General features: G+C 36.2%; 1 protein-coding gene across 2 annotated transcripts; it reads left to right on the top strand.

Annotated features, from left to right (window-relative positions):
- The first annotated feature begins 537 nt into the window (after window positions 1-537).
- ctnnbip1 (catenin, beta interacting protein 1) lies at window positions 538-19,637 on the top strand. Of its 2 annotated transcripts, none has more exons than XM_042750361.1 (4): window positions 538-742; window positions 8,336-8,450; window positions 8,859-8,949; window positions 17,720-19,637. In XM_042750361.1, the coding sequence occupies exons 2-4, from the start codon at window positions 8,355-8,357 to the stop codon at window positions 17,776-17,778; spliced, it is 246 nt and encodes an 81-aa protein (XP_042606295.1). In that variant the 5' UTR covers window positions 538-742; window positions 8,336-8,354; the 3' UTR covers window positions 17,779-19,637. The 2 variants fall into 2 exon arrangements, with proteins under 2 accessions (XP_042606295.1, XP_042606293.1); XM_042750359.1 differs by having other exon boundaries at window positions 546-742; window positions 8,333-8,450.
- The last annotated feature ends 376 nt before the right edge of the window (window positions 19,638-20,013 follow it).

Raw genomic sequence — 20,013 nt, 5'->3', positions numbered from 1 at the left:
TAATATTATGTCAAAAAATAGCTGGAGAATGCAATCAAAAGTACTTCAGAGTACATGCGATGGCCACAAAAGTGCTTTTTAGATAGCCTACCGAAACTGAAAAATAGTATGACCTATTACATTGACCTATTTATGAATAGTACCACAGAAAATATCATGACTAATTAAAACAATGTGGTGTATATGAAAAAAAAAGTGGTACAGCCAGTGTATATTCAGTGCTCCGAAAACCTTTTTATTTTATTTATTTTTTTACATTTATTGCTTAGGTACTTTTTAGACTGTTATGTAGACTTTTCATTCCTATAAAATAATATATTACAAATATTTCATAATATAATGATTAATTATTAAACATTTTATTTTATTTTAAAAGAAAGATCAGATAAGTATTAGATCAGTGTTTTTTTTACATTTATTTTCAGAGTGTTATGACTTTTCATTCCTCTTGTTATACTCATATCTATAATAAATATATATCAAACCCATCTCTTTGCGTGCTCACCGATCACTAGTAAGATATTGGCAACAAACGCGCAGTGTCCGGCAGCGTCACAGCGCCCTCTGATGGCGACGGTTGCGCGTCGCAGCGGCAGGAACTGATTCAGCAGCGGCGCGTTTACGCTCTCGAGTCACTCCAGCGCTGCCGACTGTCGGGATGTGACCCCGGAACAGGACGCCTCCTCATACACAACACAGCTCTCAAATACAACAAAAACGAAAGAATCCTGGACCAGGAGAGGTAAGACGTCAAAGCGGAGTTGTTTGAGGCAGCATATGAAAATTACGCCCCAAAACCAGGCGCGAATTGAAGCGGTTTGGCTGTTTTTCTGTTGCTAGCGAGCTAATGTGTGTGTGTATGTGAATGGGAATTGTGGGAACTTCATTCAGGGCTTTGTTACAGCCCCACTATCCGGTTTGTCTGTTAAAACACACCATGTATCTTACGCACACCAACTTTTCTCCTTTAAACACTATAGTCGTAGATAAAAGACAGTTTGTTTTACTGACAGTCTTCATTTTAAAGATAAATAAGAGATATATGCGCGCGTTTTGCCACAGAAAGAGAGAAGAAGACTGGAGTCAATGCAGTCCGCTAACTGACTGCTGTACTAGTTCAGTATTAGACAGATACCTTGTACGCTTAAAATTTAATTATAATCTCATTTGCATATTAATGACGTCGTTTATGAGCTATACAAGTTGTACTGTTTCTCTCCATTGCTTTTAGCTCTCTTTCAGCACATGAATCTGCTGCTGTGAATGTACAGATGTGTTTAAATGCTCGTTGTGGTTGGATCAATGCTTTTAATTAAACTATTTTCTCCACCTGATTCTATAAATGCAGCACCTTAATGATGAGTTTTTGTTTTTGCTTGCATCAATTTAACATTTATAGGTTTATTTGTTAATCCTAGACTGAGTTCAGAAAGAATCTCTGACACTTGTGCCACATTATCATGTCTCAGTGGCAATGATGGGCTATTTTTAGTCTCTCCACACCCTAAACTCATTGTGAATACAGAATACATCTGTCTGGCTCACATTCGGCTATGAAACTGGCAGTCTGCCTGTAGTGGGCACTTGAACCGCGCTGGGCTTCTAGAGCTGACTGGACAGGGCAGGGCCAGCTACTTGTGAACTTGGAAGTCAAACTGTATTTTCTTCAGTCTTCGCATTCTCCTGAGGGATTCTGACTCTTTGAATCCGAGGAAAACGGTTCTCCTCCTTTATAGCAGGGGGGCAGGTGCGGCTCATGGACTGCTCAACCTCTGCGTCCCGAAGGGAGATCATCAGCTGCCTTTGAGCTACAAGCTTAGGCATGGACTCAGACCTCCTGCCAAGCCAAGCTTCATCACATTTTTTGTTGTTGTTGTTGTGGGCAGCCCAGCCCCCAGCCACTCTTTTTTTCTATCCATCAGACACAACACAGGCCGGGTTTATGCCTTTAAGGCCTGCTCCTACATGATCAAGGCTGGGATCCAGGCTTAAATCAGCCTCGCTGGCTGCAAATGTGGCTTCTTTCTGTGGCAATTAGCGAAATCCTCTTTGGCTTGCTTAAATTTTCAGTGGTCGGCTTCCTTTGACTTTGAAGAAATTTGCTTGCACACTATTAATGATCTCAATCCTTTTCTTGTATATATATAACTTATATTTCTTATATATATATATATATATATTATATATATATATATAAATACATAATATAAAAATAAATATATATAAACTTATATTACACATCACAAACCAGCAAGAACAGTAAATGAAAATAACATACATACACATATACATATACAAATATATATAACTTATTATATATATATATATATATATATATGTATGTTAGTGCTGTCAAATGATTAATCACGATAAATCGCATCAGAAATAAAAGTTTTTGTTTACATAATATATGTGTGTATTTATTATGTATATATAAATACACACATATACAGTATATATTTTGAAAATATTTACATGTATATATTTATATTTATATAATTTATTTTATATAGTCCTATTGTCCGATTCTGATACCAATATTGGTCAATTGTATAAAGCAGGGGTTAAAAACGAAAAATAAAATAAAATAAAATAAATAAATCGTTCGGTTCACTCTGAGCAGAATTGGTATTTGAACGTTTCTGTTCCTGCGTTACTCTATTAATACCGGTTTGAGTAGAAAAAATACTGGTTAATAACGTTATTTTAAAAAAAATTATTTGCATATAATAATAATAATAATAATAATAATAATAAAGTACAGCATTTTCTTCACTCAAAAAGAAGAAAAAAAACACGTGGGTCTTGATCTGGTAGCCTATCTTGCCATAGTCATAGCCAATACAGCATAATCTTTTCTAGATTTTGACTAAATGTATTAAAAAAAAAAAAAAAAAAACTGTCAACGCTTTAAATCAAAGTAAACCTATTTTTTCAAGATATTTAAAAATGTTTGCAGCCTGCATAAAAAAAATTCTATTCCTATAAACCTTTTAAGAGGGAAAAAACAGCCTAAATTAGTAGGCTGTATGTCGCATTTTATTGTTAAAATATTATTATTATTTTATTATTATCATTCAGAAATATAGTGTAGACTAAAACACCGGTAAATAAAGCAAAATATTTACTAACTTTACAAACACAGTTAGGCTATTTTAGTTCCCTTCTCTCCACAACAAATCCTCTAAAGTTGTAAGCCAAAACAAATTAATTTAAAAGCGAAACTGAAGCCTACCTCTCTCATTCTGCACAAATCCAAATGTTTCCATATTCACGACGTATCTAGATGCTAAAATATTATTTATTATGCAAACTATAGGCTTTGTTCTTCACTCGCATTTTCGACATAAAACATAATCCTTTACATAGGCTATAACAGCACAGTGAGGCGGTGGTTACGCTGAGCGGCACAATTTAAATTGAGCAGTGGAACTTTATGTATTTTTAACTGTTTTTTATTTATTTTTTTGATAATGAACAGGCTGCGATGTCAAGTTAGCAAAAATATGTTGTATGTGCATGTGGGATGCTGACATGATTCAAATCTGTAAAGCTTTTGTAAAATAAAGAAAACGTCTTTCCTTTCGGTGGACTTCGGAGCGCGTTAGTTTTATTCCATTTTCTCTGTTCACAGAAATGCTGCAGGTACGTGATAGCCACACCTTATGAGGAAAGGCCTGACTTCCTGCCTTGAGATATAGTGTTTAAGCCTATTTATTTGAAGTTTTCTTAAATCGTATTATGGAGAGAATTGTCTTGTCATAGTTTCATAAAGCTGTATATCTCTGACAGCCGGTGCAGCAGTGATCCCAAAGGAGCTTCCCACTGCAGTGGGTTTTATATTGTGATTCATGATGAGGGCTCTGGTGCATGACAACCATCTTGTGAAACGCTTATACTAGATGGATTTAAATACCGAGGCGATGCATTGACAAAATAAGCCTTAAAAAACTTCAGTAATATTTGAACCCCTTTACACCCTGTCATAAAGTTTGTTGCGATTAAACTTATGGTGAAATGAATTTCTTTAATTTAAACTGAATGTGTACTAAGCTGAAATTCCAAGTATATAATTCCCCATCTGCTTTTCAACTATGTAGACTTTTTTTTATAGTTCATTAAAATCAACTTATTTTTATATTAACTGTTTTTGAATTTACAGGGATTGCATTGCTGGGTCATGCTTCATGCATTGCTAACGAGTCATGACCTAGTTATCAGTCATACCGGCTCTGGCTGCCTCATCTCTATTGTTGTCAAATACACTAACTATTGTTTCCACACTGTAAATGGCTAGTTTACCATAAAATCTGCTGGCAAGTGATTCAGTCATATCCATACTTGGACTTTATAGTGGCTAAACATCGCAATTAAACCATATTTCATTTTATTGTTTGGTTCAAAGTAGACAGGAATGTGGAGGCAGAGAGAATGAAAAAAGGCAAGGACAGTCAACCCAGTTTGTTGTTTGTTGTAGGTGGTTTCTGGTTGTAATTATAATCTGATTATAACCCACTGAATGTCGACTGGTCCAGTTAGTTTTTGATCATGTAAACGGATTTCAGTTTGGTGAAGGGTTGGCGGTTGAGATGTAAAACAGTGCTCTCTGCTGAATCACCATTCCCTCAGGTAAAATGGAAAAAAACTCCTTTCATCCACTTTAGTATTAGTTTATTTAATACTCATTCAGTCCAGCTGCTCATGGAGGGGACATGATGTTGTTCTGCTGACAGAATTACTTTGGCCGTACAGTTAGTTTTGGGGTTTGGTGGTTAGTCTTATCCAATAATTCTTCAAGTCAGCATAATCTGTTTCCACTGACAGGCAAATGTTGTGTAACATCCTATGATCCAAAGAAAATCCACTGTGTCTTGGGAATTTGTTATACCATGGAAAACCATTTGTGCCAATTATGTTTTAGATGGTGATTGGTTAACATTCTGGCTGCAAATACAGTTGGTTGTTTGTCTATTCTTAAATTGAAGCAAGTCTTGAGTTGAATTATTTGTCTTTTGAGGGCATCTTTTTTGACGAGCTGAATTAGTTCTGGTCAACAGAGAGATTTTGATTGCTTTGCATACATTACATTGCTTAAAAAAAATACCCAAATAACACATCTTAATTTCTAAACCGTGTGCATTTCTAAAGGAGTTTCTTCCACTCTTCTCGGAAGGCTTTTCACTAGATGTTGGAACATGGCTGCAGGGATTTGCTCCCATTCCAAAACAAGCATCAGTGATGTCTGCCATACTGCCTTTAGCATACTAAATAGAATCGAAGTGCACATATTCGGATGTTTCTTGTTGAACTAATGCAAAAGATGTTTCTTGAATTGAAGATAAATTCTTTCTGACGCATGTATTCTGTCACCTGTTCAAACAATTGAGGAATCTTTCTCAGCAAGCTGTTTGTGAGGATTCAAATGACTTGATGAGTCTATAAATAGAACTGCTATCTGGATTGTGGATCTCCTTCCAGAGCTTCTGCACCTTCCCTACATGGATAGTGGCAGGAGTCACTGATAAACTGATCTTTTGCAGTATCGTTGCTTTGGCTCAGTGTTATGACCTTGCAGCAGTGAAATAACATCCAGTCATAGTCATCAAACCAACACTAAAACACTTCGGCTTTATCTGCTTTTATAACGGGAGCTCTATGTTGTGATCTGAATTAAGCTCCAATTAAACTCTGGGAAACCAAATGACACTAACTTGAGCCTCAGTGCAGGCTGGGTCATGACTGAACCAGAGGATAGGTGTTCTATATTTAGCCCATTGCCACATGATTTGACATCTTCCACCGTGAAATCAGGAAAAGTCTAAAATGACAACTGGTGGCAGTAGCACTGATTAGATAAGTGTTTTTTTTTTTCCCTTAGAATGTCTGTTGGAATTTTTTTTATCTATATCTATCTATCTATCTATCTATCCATCAGAGCATATATGGAAGCATTAATCTATACATAAAAACATATATATATATATATATATATATATATATATATATATATAATATATATATATATATATATATATATATAATATGATAAAATGTTGCATAAAATATAAATATATAGGAAATTCTATAGTATACCTAAAAGACAGAAATAAACATAATTGTTTTTATTTATTTAATTAGTTTTTACATTTATTTTATATATGTAGTTTTTATATAATTATATATTTTATATATATTTTTATTCTTAATAAAACCTTTATTGAGTTTAGGTTATTTTTAGATTTTAAGTTTTATTGAAAACATTTTCAAAATATTGTAAAATGCATTGTATTTTTTAACATTTTGCTTTATACTTTGGGTAAATAATTTGGGAACTCCCATTAAATCATGTACAATTTTAGATTGCATCTTAATTGTGAAAACAACTGACAGAACATTATATGTCCATAATACTGGCTATGCTGTAAGATAATTAACGTCTGTAAGTAGGTATTAATAAAGACAGATTTCTAGTGTTGTGCATCCATATCCTATTCTTTTCCAAATTGGGTTTCCTTCATGTTAAATTGTATATTTTGAAGTTGTCATGTGTTGTGGCATGGCTTGTCTTTTCCAGCTGCAATAAATAAAAAAAGAAATTGGCATCAATATGAATTGCCATTCTATGATTAAACTCAAAGGTTTTATACTTTATTTTACATTATATAGTGAACATTTCATTAATAATAGACACATCTTTAGTCTATGAAAATAAATTATTTTAATAATGATTTGCTCTGTTTTTACAGTCTATCATCCACATATTTTAGGAAATATGCAGACTTGCTCAAACAAAACACCTGCTTCTGAGCTGCGGTGTGCTACACATCTAAAGCCCTGAAAGATTATGGGGCATTTTTCAGAGATTCATACCCACAGTCTTAAAAGGATGAAGCAGGTGTGTTGTTATGCACTGGCTTTTCTTGGGTGTTTGCGGCAGAGATGAGCTGCAGTGAGTCTGCCTGCTGTCTGGCCTGTCTCGTCTCCAGCAGGAAGGACAGTCATGATCAAAAGCGAGAAAGGGGGAGCGAGCCGTCTCCCCCCTGAAGGTGTGCCTGGTGTCACAGAGCTGCCGAGCTGCCGCTCCGGTCCCTCTTGTGTCTTTCATCTGCGAGCACTCTTCATCCCCCCACGGCTGCCAGCGAGATGCAGCAGAATAAAGTGCATGCTTTATTGAATATGAAGTCCTTTTGATGCCACGGCCCTTTGGTGACTGATGAGTCTGTGACTGTAGAGGAAATCTGGGTTAGTTATTTTGCCAGAGTCGCCCGTTTTTATACCGCTTTATGTCTTAAATGCCTTCCCGGCTTACATTAAGTAGCCTTCAGAAATTTAAGCTGTCAACACGCCGGATAGGCCATGGGGAGGTACTGTCATTTTTTTAAAGTCAAGGCCAGACAAACGTATCCGTTGTGAAATGAAAGGTTGAACCAGCTTTTCAATTAACTATAGGCTAACCCCACATCAAACAAGCTGTCAACATGTATTAGAGGCTCTTTGTGCAGAGAAGAGGGTGTGAGACATCACAAGCTGGATGTCGCCAAAGGATTCACTGACACATTAACAAAACCCCCAGAATAGGCTCTATTTGATGCCATTCATTTTGCTCGATTGTCAGTCCTTCGTACTGTATTTGATGTACTTCCTCCTCTAATCTTTGTTTTTTTTTCTCTACATGGCATTGGTGTGAGATGCATTATTGCATTGATTATGGATTAGATGGTATAACTGCAGTCTGTCTCAGTTTGTGTTTTGTGTTTCTGGAAAATAACATTTGAGGCATCAGATCGTTTTGCAAATTCACTGTCTTGTGGCTTACTTCTGTGATTATGTTCTTTTTTGCTCCTCAAGGTCCTTAAATGTTTCATACTGAGTGTAAGTTTGAAAATAGGTCATTAGGAAGTGAGCAAGATGAGGGAAAGCTGGGAGCACGGTTAGATATTCCATTAAATATGCATGAGGTCCATTTATGATGCTGTCAACCTGCTCCATGATCTGAAGTGTGTTCACACACTGTCATTCTGCTTAATTAGAAGCTTTCTGCATTCGGCAAAGGTTACGATGGGTTTGATTTTTTTTTAAGCTAATACGTTACCTGATTGTGAACAGCTAGCTCATAAGGGTTTTTCTTTAGTATAATATTGTTTAGATTCTATAAATCTAATGGAAATGTTAACTGCAGTTAAATGTTGGTCTGATTCACATTTCTAGGCCCTCATGCATCATATTTTTTGTATGAGACCCAAGCAGGAATGTATTCAGCTCACGAGTTCTGAAAATAAAATTTGGGATATGAATAATTGAATACTCTCTTGCTCTGTGTGCGGTTGCTCAGCAGTGCGTCAGGAGCAGGGGGGATGAACCGAGAGGAAGCCCCTGGCAAGTCTCCTGAGGAGATGTACATCCAGCAGAAGGTGCGGGTGCTGCTCATGCTCAAGAAAATGGGATCAAATGTAAGTGTCAGACCAGTGAGAATAAGACATCTTCTGATGTGCTTTAAAGACGACATGAAATGGCTTCACTTTTAACATAACTAATGTGACACATTCTTGAGTATTTTGTTAGAAATAATGTGAGGAGGACGTGAATTTTTCTGTCAGGATTAAATTAGATGTGATTGGCTAATAATATTTCCCCCCAGCTGCACAACCTTGTTTCCATTTTACTGAAAGATTTACTATAAACACATTTTTCATTTTCTCTAAAATTTAGAAATCAGTCATTGTCTTGAATTTGGTGACCGTTTCATAGTTCTTTGCAACTGATCTAGCATTTGACAGTTTAGTGGCAATTTGTAACTGGACACTGGCATGGATTTTCAGTGCCAAATGTAAAGTTATTTTTTGTCCCCACCCTTACAGCTGACACCAAACGAGGAAGCGTTTCTGCGGAATTATGCAGGCGTGGTGCACAGCCAGATGAGTCAGTTGCCACAGCACCCTATTGACCAGGGTAAGTCAACATTTACAGCCTGAACACCGCAGGCCAAACCTCCACCCTTTACCACGAACACTCTTATTCACTGAGGTACTGTAGTTCTTATCACACTGGACATTGGAATATTATAAGGATTATTGTCTTTCTTGATTGTTTAGATTATGTTTGGAAATGGTGTCATTAAAATGTCATGCATGATGGAGTATGCTGACTCTAGATCATGTATAAATTGGATTTGAACAAAGGTGAAATAGGGATTTTGTAAAAAAAACTACCAACTTTTTATAAAATTAATAACACATTAAAACTATGTAAAAATGTGTATATAAACAAAATAAAATATTTTATATAAAACATTTTAATTATATTTGTAGAGAAAGAGAGAAAATATGTGTGTGTGTGTGTGTGTGTGCATTGGAAAAAAAATGTGTGTGTGTGCATTGGAAAAAAAACAGTATTTTTGTATATTTTGGACATTGTGCTGTAGCTCGTTCCACAAGGGGGCGCTAGCACAACATAAATGTTTCAGGTGGGCAGTTTAAATGCTATATATAGTAGGGAAATTTCCTCTGTTTTTAACTGAGATGATCAGCTAATCTATAGGTTTAATGTGAAAGAACTTCACTTAGTTGCTTTATATGCCATAGTAATAATGAAACTATAATGCTCTGTCTTACTAAGATGCATTAACTGTCATAGATATTGCATGCTCTTAAATGTGATTATTTTTTTTTCCGACAGGGGAAAAAACAAGTCTTAACGCTGTGAATAACTCTAGGTTATTGAAGAATGGAGCACACATTTTGTTTTCATTAAATATGCATATGAGCTTGGTTGTTAGGCAAGGATCCCAATGCTGTGCTCTTTTTGGAAGGATCTTCATAAATAATGCAGTAGCAGAAGAAAGATGGATGTAGATGTCAATATGTGTTGTGCTTCTGGGATTTTTCTAGCTCTAGCTTTTTTTGTGAAGATTCGTGTGTGTTTGCTCCAACTTTAGGAAATATTCCATCGTCGATGAGCCAACATTCAGATTTTTAAGACATTGTGATGTTTCTAGAATAAGAAATGTAAATGCCAGCTCTTAGATGAAAGTGATGAGTAGATGCTTGTGGTCTCCTGCAGTATAATGAGGGTGAGATGAAAGTGAGAACGCACTTAATGAACAACACACAATGAAGTACAATAACCTTTGTTTAAAGCACAGACGAGGAGGGCCGTTAGAAGAGTATCATCAAGATTAGTCCGTTTCTGTTCAGAGAAACCGTGACATCTTATTCTATGGCGTACGATCTGTGTGAACCCTTAAATAAAGCTTGTGCTAAAAATGCTAGAGGTCTGCTGAGGTGAATTGGAATGTGTTTAGTAGTAGTCGCTTATTTTAGTTCAAATTAAATGGATAATGTAGGATCACGACACAGCTATCTGAGGATTTAACTAATGTAATATTGGAGCAAATGGATGGCACTTCAGATCTGCACATGCTAATGCTTTCTCTCTCACATCAGGCAAAATAGTGCCACATCTCGGGGGACTATACCGCAGTTGAATGAATTATTTACGTATCAAGCCGTCTCAGAGGGCTGCCTGTGTTTGCATCCAACACCTTGCAAAATTAGTCACCGAGTGACTAGTATATCTGCAGACATGGCTATATTTGTTTCCAGTAATGCTTGCAAAAAAGAAACATGCTATATGGCTTTATATTTAAAAGTATGAATGATCTGTAGGCCTTTCAGATTTCTGGGGTAAATTAAAGGGTTGCTGTCTGTACAGTTAACAAGAACTATCTGATGAAAAGAGCTCATTTGTGTGTAAAATAGACTCGGACCATTGAGGCTGACCATTTCTCTTTCTCAATGGCTATTGTTCTCGCGTGTGAATAATGACTTCTGTGTTTAACAGTTTTTTGTTTTTTTGAATGATCTTGCACTTGTGAATGTGGTCAGTTTTGATCTCAGTATTTTTCCCAGGCTGGACAGGTTTGATTGATTTCTGACACTGAAGGTGGTCGATGGGCTCTTTTGACTATTCAGAACATCCAAGCATTGCAACAGTGAGTTTTGCACATGCAACCACCACTACTTTTTCCTTCATAAGTGTACAAATCTGGTATGTTTACTCCTTTTGAAGCGCCAAACCTGCCACTTTCCCTGTTTACTTGTCTATGGATTAAACAAATTTGCATTCGGGACCATCTAATTGGCTAATTAGCATAGACGCATATCCTAAGTTTTGTAATGCAATTTTAATCAAATCTAAGGCCTTGAAGTTTAGAGGATGAATCTGGATGGTGGTGTCTGGGGGAGGACGGTGGGCGTAGGAGAACTTTGAGAGTTCAGGCAGCTCAAAGCTTCATAACATGCCAAGCAAACTCATTAACAGGCCAGAAGAAATAGCTGCAGCGAAAATGAAATGATCGGGCGACTTTTTATTTAAACAGTAATTAGGTTAATACGTTTCTGGGAAAAAATTAAGTCAATTAATAAAAAAATTTTCTCCAGAAATATATGCATTTATATGCATTACATTATAATTATCTTTACTTTTCTCCAGAAATGTATGCATTTATATTCATTACTTTATAAATAATTTTTTTGAAATGGTGATATGTTGGTTTGAAATACTGTGATAATAAAAAAAAAAAATTATAATTATACATAAATTAAATCATCATGAGAAAAATAATATATATATGATTATGATATTTAAAATATATATTCCAGTGCATAATAAAATACATTTTTATTTATACATTTATTAAAACATAATAAGAAAAATAATATCAGATATATTCAACATGCAAAGATGTTGTAGAATGCATTATATTTTTAAACATTTTATATTATACTCAGGTTAAATAATTTAGGTCACATATAAAATTCTTGAATGCAGCTTCATTGTGAACACTGTTTATTTTTTAAAGCATCTGACAGAAAATTATAGGATCGTAATCACTGGATATCTACCATAACATAATACGTATACATTAAAATAATAATAATATTAGTCTTTTTTTGGATCCATAAGGAGTGTGAATTGCAGGCTGTTCTCTGGCTGAACTCTGATCCTCATCATTGGCTAAAAGCCGACAATGAGCCTGCCGCCCCTTTTGTGGAGGCCTTGGGGACTGAACAACGGAGCAAGTACAGTAGACAGTTTCCATGGCAATGGAATGGGTGGCAAACAGGATGGACAAGGGCTTTGTGGTGGTGTGTGAATGAAGGAGAGGAACAGGCCTCATTAGAGAACCTTCAGTCAAACTGGATTGTTAATTGCAGACGGATGGTGTGAGAACATCACACTTGCTCATTTGGTCCTGTCTGTGTGACAGTGTTTCAAAGGATGCTGCTCATTTACATCCCTCTTACAAGCTTTTATTGTCTATGTTGTGTAAGTGCCTGCCCTTTTAAAGAGTTTAAGGCTATGCATTAGTTAGTTGTGCATTATCCATCTTTTAGACTGACGTGGCGGCCGAGTCAACAGTCTTTTGTCTTGTGTCTGCTGGTGTAATCCTCAGACGGTATAATCCCAGACTGCACTCCATCAGTGGACCGATGCGACACAGAAAGCACATTTAAGACCCTTCATCACTAAACCAATGACTCATTGCCCAAAACACCGAAAAACACTAATTTCTCATAACTGCAAGCCATTTTTTTTACTTCTATAAACAGACTTCATGTTGGCTTGAATGAATTACTTTTGCTACATTGCAAAAATTAAAGAGCGTAAAAACCCATGTAACCGTTTACATTATTAATTTCCTCTCAGGCTCTGGTATTTTAAGCCTAGCCCAAATATGTCCAGTTTTTGTGTTCATTGTAACTACAATGGTTTTGTTTGCCAGCTGTGAACAGTTTGTTTTTAGGTGGTCCGCTGGCACAGTATAATAATGCAGTAGATGTTGTTAAACAGCGTCCTGCTGTTCATCGTTATCCTCTTCTGCTGGAGCAGATTGTGACCCATTTCTAATTGCAGTAGTAATGGTCTAAAAGTCTATTTCCTCCGATAAGCAAATTAATGAGCCACAGAGCCAGCTTTAAAGAAATTTCACTGACATGTTGAAGGGGGAAAGAACACTGAGGGTCTGATGCTTGCTAATGCTAGATATAATCTATTATTTATTTTTAAAATAGAAGTTATTAAACTTGTATTTTATGTTTAGATGATTATGAAAGAAATATCTGGGATTGTGAGTCATATTTTGGCTGGTTGGAGTCTTTGTAGATGTAAAAGTGTCTTGCGTGATACACACAGAAGGGTGTGGGGGTGTATGTGTGGTTGTGTGTCAATCCCACACACTCACTGTTCATGATCCAACACTACTGACCATGTTTAAACCACACTTCCTGAAATGGCCCACTAATACCATATCTGCTATCTCAACTCCTCAGCCGTGATCTGCTTGCAATTATCTTTTTAAGTGTGCCCTTAGAAGTGTGTCCCTTCTGGTTCATTATTACAGTATTTTATTGCTATTATCAGATGATTCATACGTGTGGGTTAAACCGTCTGTTTTACTACAGCTGTTAAACATGACTTTTTTTTTTAATGCCACTGTAGAAAAAAAATTTATATATTATATATTTTTTTCTGTTTTATTTTGTCTTTTCAGTTTTCTTATTTGTTTTTCTCCCTTTTCAAATCTCATATCGCACTAGAAAGGCATTTATTTTCAATAAAAATAAAGGAAATAAATGAAAAGTTTAAAAATAAAGTATCGGATAGGGTTAGGGTAGTTGTGAGGAAGGCTTATATTGTCCCAATAGGGTTGCATGCTTTTAATAATTTTAATTAAAATTATAATGTACACTCAATACATTATTATTGCATACTGTTTTATAATATACTACAATACTGAGGTGCAGATAATTGCCACTATTTGCAATAAGTAGCATATAGAAAAAATTCTTCTATTTAACAGTGTAAATACAATCTGCTTTTTGCACTTAGAGTAAAAATATTTTTACTTCATGTAATAACTAATAAAAAACCATTGCTATTTTCACAGTGTAAATAGCATCTATAGCTATTTGCGCTGAAATAGCCACTGCCTTATATATAGTGTAATAAAGTAAGTATCAGAGATTTACACCTTCATGATTAAAACTGCTGTCACTTCAGTATCGTAAAGCACAGGTGTTTTGTCATATGATCATGGATTGCGATGAGTGTGTTGTTGTTAGAGGTTGAATAGGGCAGTATTGGAGATGCAGACAGCTGCTGTTTGTTCATAGATGTTTGTTGCCTGCCGGATTGTGATGCAAACTGATTCTGAGCTGTTGCTAGGCGACCGCTCATGGGGGCTCTGACGTCTGCGGCACGTTGGCTTGTGCTCCTGTGACACAGCGTGCGTCTCAGGGAGCGGCTCCACCAGAACGACGGCAGCCGGAAGATGGAGAGCACACGGTCTCTCCGTCCTCCCTTCTGCTTAAACGCACATTCAGTTTAACTGTGAGGATTTTGAGAGCAGCCTGTCAGTGGTTCTAAAGCCTTGTCTTTGTCTTTGACCCCTCCTTACCATGATCAGGCTGTTACGCAAGCATTATGCAACCTTAAAAGATGATACAGGATCAAAGACATGCTGTTAATGGTTTAGTAGCCGCAGTCTCATTTTCAACATGACAGTTTGGTTTTCTTTGGGTTTGCGTCATGTTTATTGTCTATACAGTAGTCTTTCCTCTTTTAACGTGTAAATTGGCTGTATTTTTTATTCCTATTTCAGCATATGCAGAGACATTTTATTTTGTTATAACATAAAGCATCAGAAAGACTGAAATTAGATTGATTTTCAGTAGAATCAGGGTGTGAACCTTCAGTGTTTTCAGTAAGGTGCTAACACTCTCGTCTAAAGCTCTCTATGAAAACTTGTGTTTTGTTTTTAATAGAAAGATGAAAAATCACTGTTCTTATCCTCCGTAGTTACCTCTTCCCCACCAGCGTTTTTGAAAAAAGTTGCCAACCACCACTAGCACTTTTGCTGATTTTCACTAAAATTTCATGGCCCTCAGAATATTTTGTTGTATGAATATCTGAACATGCAATACATCAAAATAAAGATCAGACCGTCTCCTTTCAAACAAAACCTTTCTGTTTTATTCTAGCTTCAAACATTGTTTTTTTTATCAACACTTGAATGTAGGTAGGTTTCATAAAAAAAGCAACACACGCTGTTTTCGCTCATGTCTCTTTAAATGCAAATGAGCTGCTGCTCCCTGCCCCCTTTTCCAGAATATATACATCACACTAAAACCAATACCTCAGATATTTTGTTTAAAAATCATCCGTTTGGTTTTGATTTGGTTTTCGTGTCTTATTGCGCTTAAACTTTCAAATTCAAGTTTGTAAAAAAAAAACATGAGTTACAAAAACAGTCCATAATGTCTGAAGATAAACAGCTGGGAAAGAAATCTCATGTTTATATTTGATCTGTGTGGCAGCAGCGTAATATACAGTAAATAAATAAATAAATCCACCGCTCTCTTGTCTCCTCTGAGGCTGGGACTATAAACAGTGTAATGTGTTCGACGATGCAGCCAAAGACAGAACAGTTAGCATCCTTTCACCATGGTGTTAGAACTGGTACATCGTTGTCGCTTGTGGAAACACAATGTCGGCACCGTGGGTGGAAACTTGTAGATTAAGGGGCAGTAATATTATAAAAAGATTCTTCTTCTTCTTGACCTGTACTGCATTTGTTTAAAATTTGAGTGGTTTGTGGTTTTCAGTGCAGCACTTTTCATTAAGTTAGGTTTTGGATAAAATATCCTAATATAGCAAAACAGGAAAGAAAAGAGCATCATCAACATACACTACCCTTCAGTGAAGTACAAAGGACACCTTTGATGTTCAGTGCTTGTCTTTTACATTTTGATAGTTAGACAGAGTATCTTAAACTACTGGAGAATTAAGCTGGTCATTTTATGTAGAGGAAGTGGTATAGCTGGGGTACATGAAAGGCAGAGGAAATTAAAATGCCGACATTCTGCTTTTCTGCTTATTAAGCTTTGATTATGACAGTCAAAACACTACTTTCCTTCAAACCTGTTCAGAATAAAATTAGCTCCATAGCTAAAACACTGGATTGCCGAACATAGTATAAGATATTCGGCTACATCACCAAGAAACATCAGCACTTCCTGTGCAGCAATTCCTCTATGACCTTCAGAATAATCCAGCCAGTGCTCAAGGTGTTTCTGTTGTGTTTACACATTTGTGGTATTGTTATTAATCCGTGTTCAACTTTGGACAGCTGGACCTACAAATCCTGTTTACCTTGTTTTCCTTCCCCTGGCGGGATCGTTAATTCAGGATTGGAATTGATTAGTGCCTTCCCTTGCTTAGAATCTGCCTCAAACCTGACTGAAATCACAAACACCCGCAGACTTCCCGCAATCCACCGGTGACATTTTCATGTCTTTAGAGGACATCTCTCGCAGTGTCTGTTTTCCCAGAGGCCGTATTTCAGATATGGACACTAGTAGACTTGGTTTATAGAGGCTTTTAGATGCATTTCTTATCAGTGTGGCACAGAAAACCCCAAACAGTGCTTGTTACTGCGGGTGTTGTGTCTCATGCCGCATGCTACAAAAGCAGAAGCTGATTTGACCCTGACGTTAAGCTGTGTATGTGAACAAACTGAGGGCTATAGGTACCTGCTCTGTGTTCATTATTAATATGGTCTAGTTTGACTCTAATGAATGGACTAATGAACATCCAGTTCTCCAGGTCAGAGATCAGGGCAGCAGGAGTATGAATGTGTGAAATGTTGATTCGAGGAGTCAGCAGGGTCAGAGATATTTAAAGAAGGCTCATCTTTACAACAGACTTTAGATACCTTGGCAATGTTCAAAGTAACATACTGCTAACTTACTCTATGTTCTGAATACCCAGATGACCTACTGCATTGAGCAACAATTTTCATAGTACTTTTACATACGTTTTAATTGATGCATTTCAGCTGTTCATGCATTCAGTAAGACTTGAACCCATGAGTTTGGGGTTGCTTGTGAAATGCTTTAATGCGCTTTCTCATTATTTCATCAGAATCTCAGTAATTAAGACATTTTTACTATGAGAAAAAATACAAAATAAAACATATGCAGAAATTTTAGAATCAAGTGAACAGCAGATGTACTACATATGACTGTTCTAAATGTTTACCATTGTATATTGTGTGAATGTTTTGCATACTATAAAAAAAAATGATAATATGAAGTTTTCAGTGTATACTGCACAGTATGCATTATACCTCCATTCAGAACATAGGCCTAGATGATGATTATTTTTTTATTTACCCCAGTGTTACTGTAATTTTTCTATCTGGAGTGTTTGTAAGGCAGACACTTGTAAGGCATTGTCTGAGTTTAATTACACACCACACAGCCTGTTTGCTCTTCAGCCATTATAATAACGTTCGGTGCCACTGAACGAGCTCACGTAATTTGCTCTGTTGTGAAGATTAGATTTTCCTGACCTAATAAAGCTGTTAAGGATAATAGCTTGGAGAGTGGCTGCATTTATCTTCTTACATGCAGTATTTTGTGCAGTCTTGAAATAAGTAGTCTTTGCAGAGCATGAATTATTTCATTTATTTATAATTTCCATTATTTCATACTGAAAATATCTTTATACAGTTACTTAAAAATGCGTAATAAAATGTTAATTATCTGTAAAATTCTGTATATAATTGTAAAAAAGTGTAAAATAATAATCATCAACTTTACAGTATTTGTGAATATATCCGATGCCAATCTAAAATATTGTTTTGTGCTTTTCCCAGGAGCTGAGGATGTGGTGATGGCCTTTTCGAGATCAGAGACCGAGGACAGGAGACAGTGACCTCTCACCATGTCGAGTCACTACAGCTGAACATGACACAGCATAGCTGACTGATGGAGAGGGCGGAGCCTGAGACGAGAGAGGGGCGGGGCTCTGCTGCATGCCAGTTGCCCCACTTCCCTTCTCTTCCCCATTCCCCTCTTCTTCCTCACACTAACTGTTACACTATCGTGCCCTGCGGCCGCACTACCTGATGATTAAAGCAAACCAGTCTGAAGGAGTCCTGGCGGGTAAAAATTCGATTTGGGTTTTTAAATTTCGTTTTTCCATCATCCTTCCGTAAATGGCGTTTTATATTTGTTCCTATGAGAGACTTAATGGACCAAGAGCTTCATTTGTCTGGTCAAACTACGAAAGAATATAAATCGCCTTATGGGTTGTGTTATTACAGACGATTTTCTTTTTCTGTGTATGTAGTTTCTTGTTTTAATTGTCCATAGGGATCCTGCAGGTAGACTTTTTTTTTTTGTTTGTTTACTTTATTATTTTCAGGGGTTTTGATTGTTTAGTAGTCGTTCGCGTCGTAATTTCAGCAAAATTACATTAATGTTGTTGTGGAGGATTCCGAATTGTCAAAACGGACGAGGCCCGTACACAAGCACACACTCGCAGAACGATGTACACAAATGAGCTGATGTTTCATGATGTTTGGATTAATGTGAAATTTCATAGCCTTTTTTTTTTTGTACAGAACGTGAGAAAAAAGTAGAAAAGTGAACGAGTTGTGCCAACTGTGTTTTTATGTAAAATAATTCTAAAGGTATCTAATGAATGTCATAGGTCCTTATTTATTTTTTCATTGTCTTAAAATGTAGACAAACACAGACCCCTTTTAAACTGAAATTCTGATTTGTAACCACGTTTTAATACGAATGATTTTAAGAACCGAAATAACGACAGATTTACACATCAAATGGAAAGCCTCAGCCTTAAGCGTTGTAACAGAACGTGCCATACTCGGACGTGGGTATGTTTCAGCATATATTTGACCATCTGATTCAGTGGTGCTAGTGAATCACACGTTTTGAGTTATTCTAATTAAAGTCGAAGATGAATATAAACTTGTGTGAATTCAGAGGACGCTAAACGTCCTGCGACAACTTAATGAAAACCAAACCTTTTTTCTATTAGGAGTTCAATTAAATCAGTTTTGTGTTTTGGCCTCTGACCTTTTTGGTAACATTTATTTCATGTTCAGTATTTAATGTGTATTCATGTTTTGTTAACTTGCTTAACATAATTATCATATCTTAGTGTTTTGAAATGACGCATGCTTGCATTGTGGTCTGTGGTGTATGTTCAAGTAGCTCTCTAATGGTCACAAGAGCCTTGCTGCATTAAACATCAATGTACACCTCTTTTTAATCTGTGGATGTAAGTCCTTTGAAAATGGCTTTTATAGTTCTCGCTAATATCAGCAATAAGTAGTATTTGATTGAATGTCTTCAGTCATCAAGATTACTTGTCCATGTGACAGCTGCATTTTGACAGGAACATGCATCTGATTTCTTTTTAACTGTAAATCTTTATTTTGTCTATGCATTGTTTTTTTGTTTTTTTTTAACATCAGAAGCATACAATCGTGTCTTACATGCACTCATTTCAGGTTGGGTTTTTCTGGCCTTTGAGCTTTGCATCCATTGAATGTCACTCTAGATTCTTGTTTAATTCATTGACTACACTGCATGTCGTTTGTACACATTGCTTGAGCTGGTTAACTATTTAATGTGAATTTCTTTTTTTATTGTTTAAAAATTCAATTGAATGGTTGTTTTATGCCGTATGGCCATCGACCTCATCCCTTGAATCAATGCGTCCAAAATCTATACCAACTGAACCATTAAAGGAGTTGAAAACTTCCTGTTGTATTGAATGTTTTGGTTTCCTTTGGCATTTATTCTGAAATCATAAAGCATAAAGGACTGCGGTGTTTCTTGAACCTTCTGTCGGTGAGATAAGAACTAAGCTGGAGGAAGATCTCACAATAAGGGCATATTTTGCTTCTCTTTATACGAGTCTCTGGAATCTGCTCTGGGTTCTGATAAGATACCAGCACAAGAAAAACAGAAGAAAGACAATAGATTATGGATGTGCAAAAAAAAACAAGTTTTAAATTGTAAATACACATGCAGATCATAATGCAATTTGATCAGTCATATTAAATGTTTTCTGTTTGGGTTTTAAAACAAGTAAATAAACCAAACAAATAAAACTTATATGGCTTTTTTTTTTTTT

This window comes from Cyprinus carpio, chromosome B23 (genome assembly GCF_018340385.1).
Source record: "Cyprinus carpio isolate SPL01 chromosome B23, ASM1834038v1, whole genome shotgun sequence".
Taxonomy (NCBI): domain Eukaryota; kingdom Metazoa; phylum Chordata; class Actinopteri; order Cypriniformes; family Cyprinidae; genus Cyprinus; species Cyprinus carpio.
Note: the sequence above shows the minus strand (reverse complement) of the source record. Positions and strands in the feature narration are given on the sequence as shown.

What these genes read in the sequence shown, in the direction of transcription:
- ctnnbip1 (XM_042750361.1), top strand. Translation starts at nt 8,355, where the DNA reads ATGAACCGAGAGGAAGCCCCTGGCAAGTCTCCTGAGGAGATGTACATC. An exon ending in TCAAGAAAATGGGATCAAAT is followed by an intron (nt 8,451 to 8,858) that starts GTAAGTGTCAGA and finishes CCACCCTTACAG; the next exon opens with CTGACACCAAACGAGGAAGC. An exon ending in ACAGCACCCTATTGACCAGG is followed by an intron (nt 8,950 to 17,719) that starts GTAAGTCAACAT and finishes TGCTTTTCCCAG; the next exon opens with GAGCTGAGGATGTGGTGATG.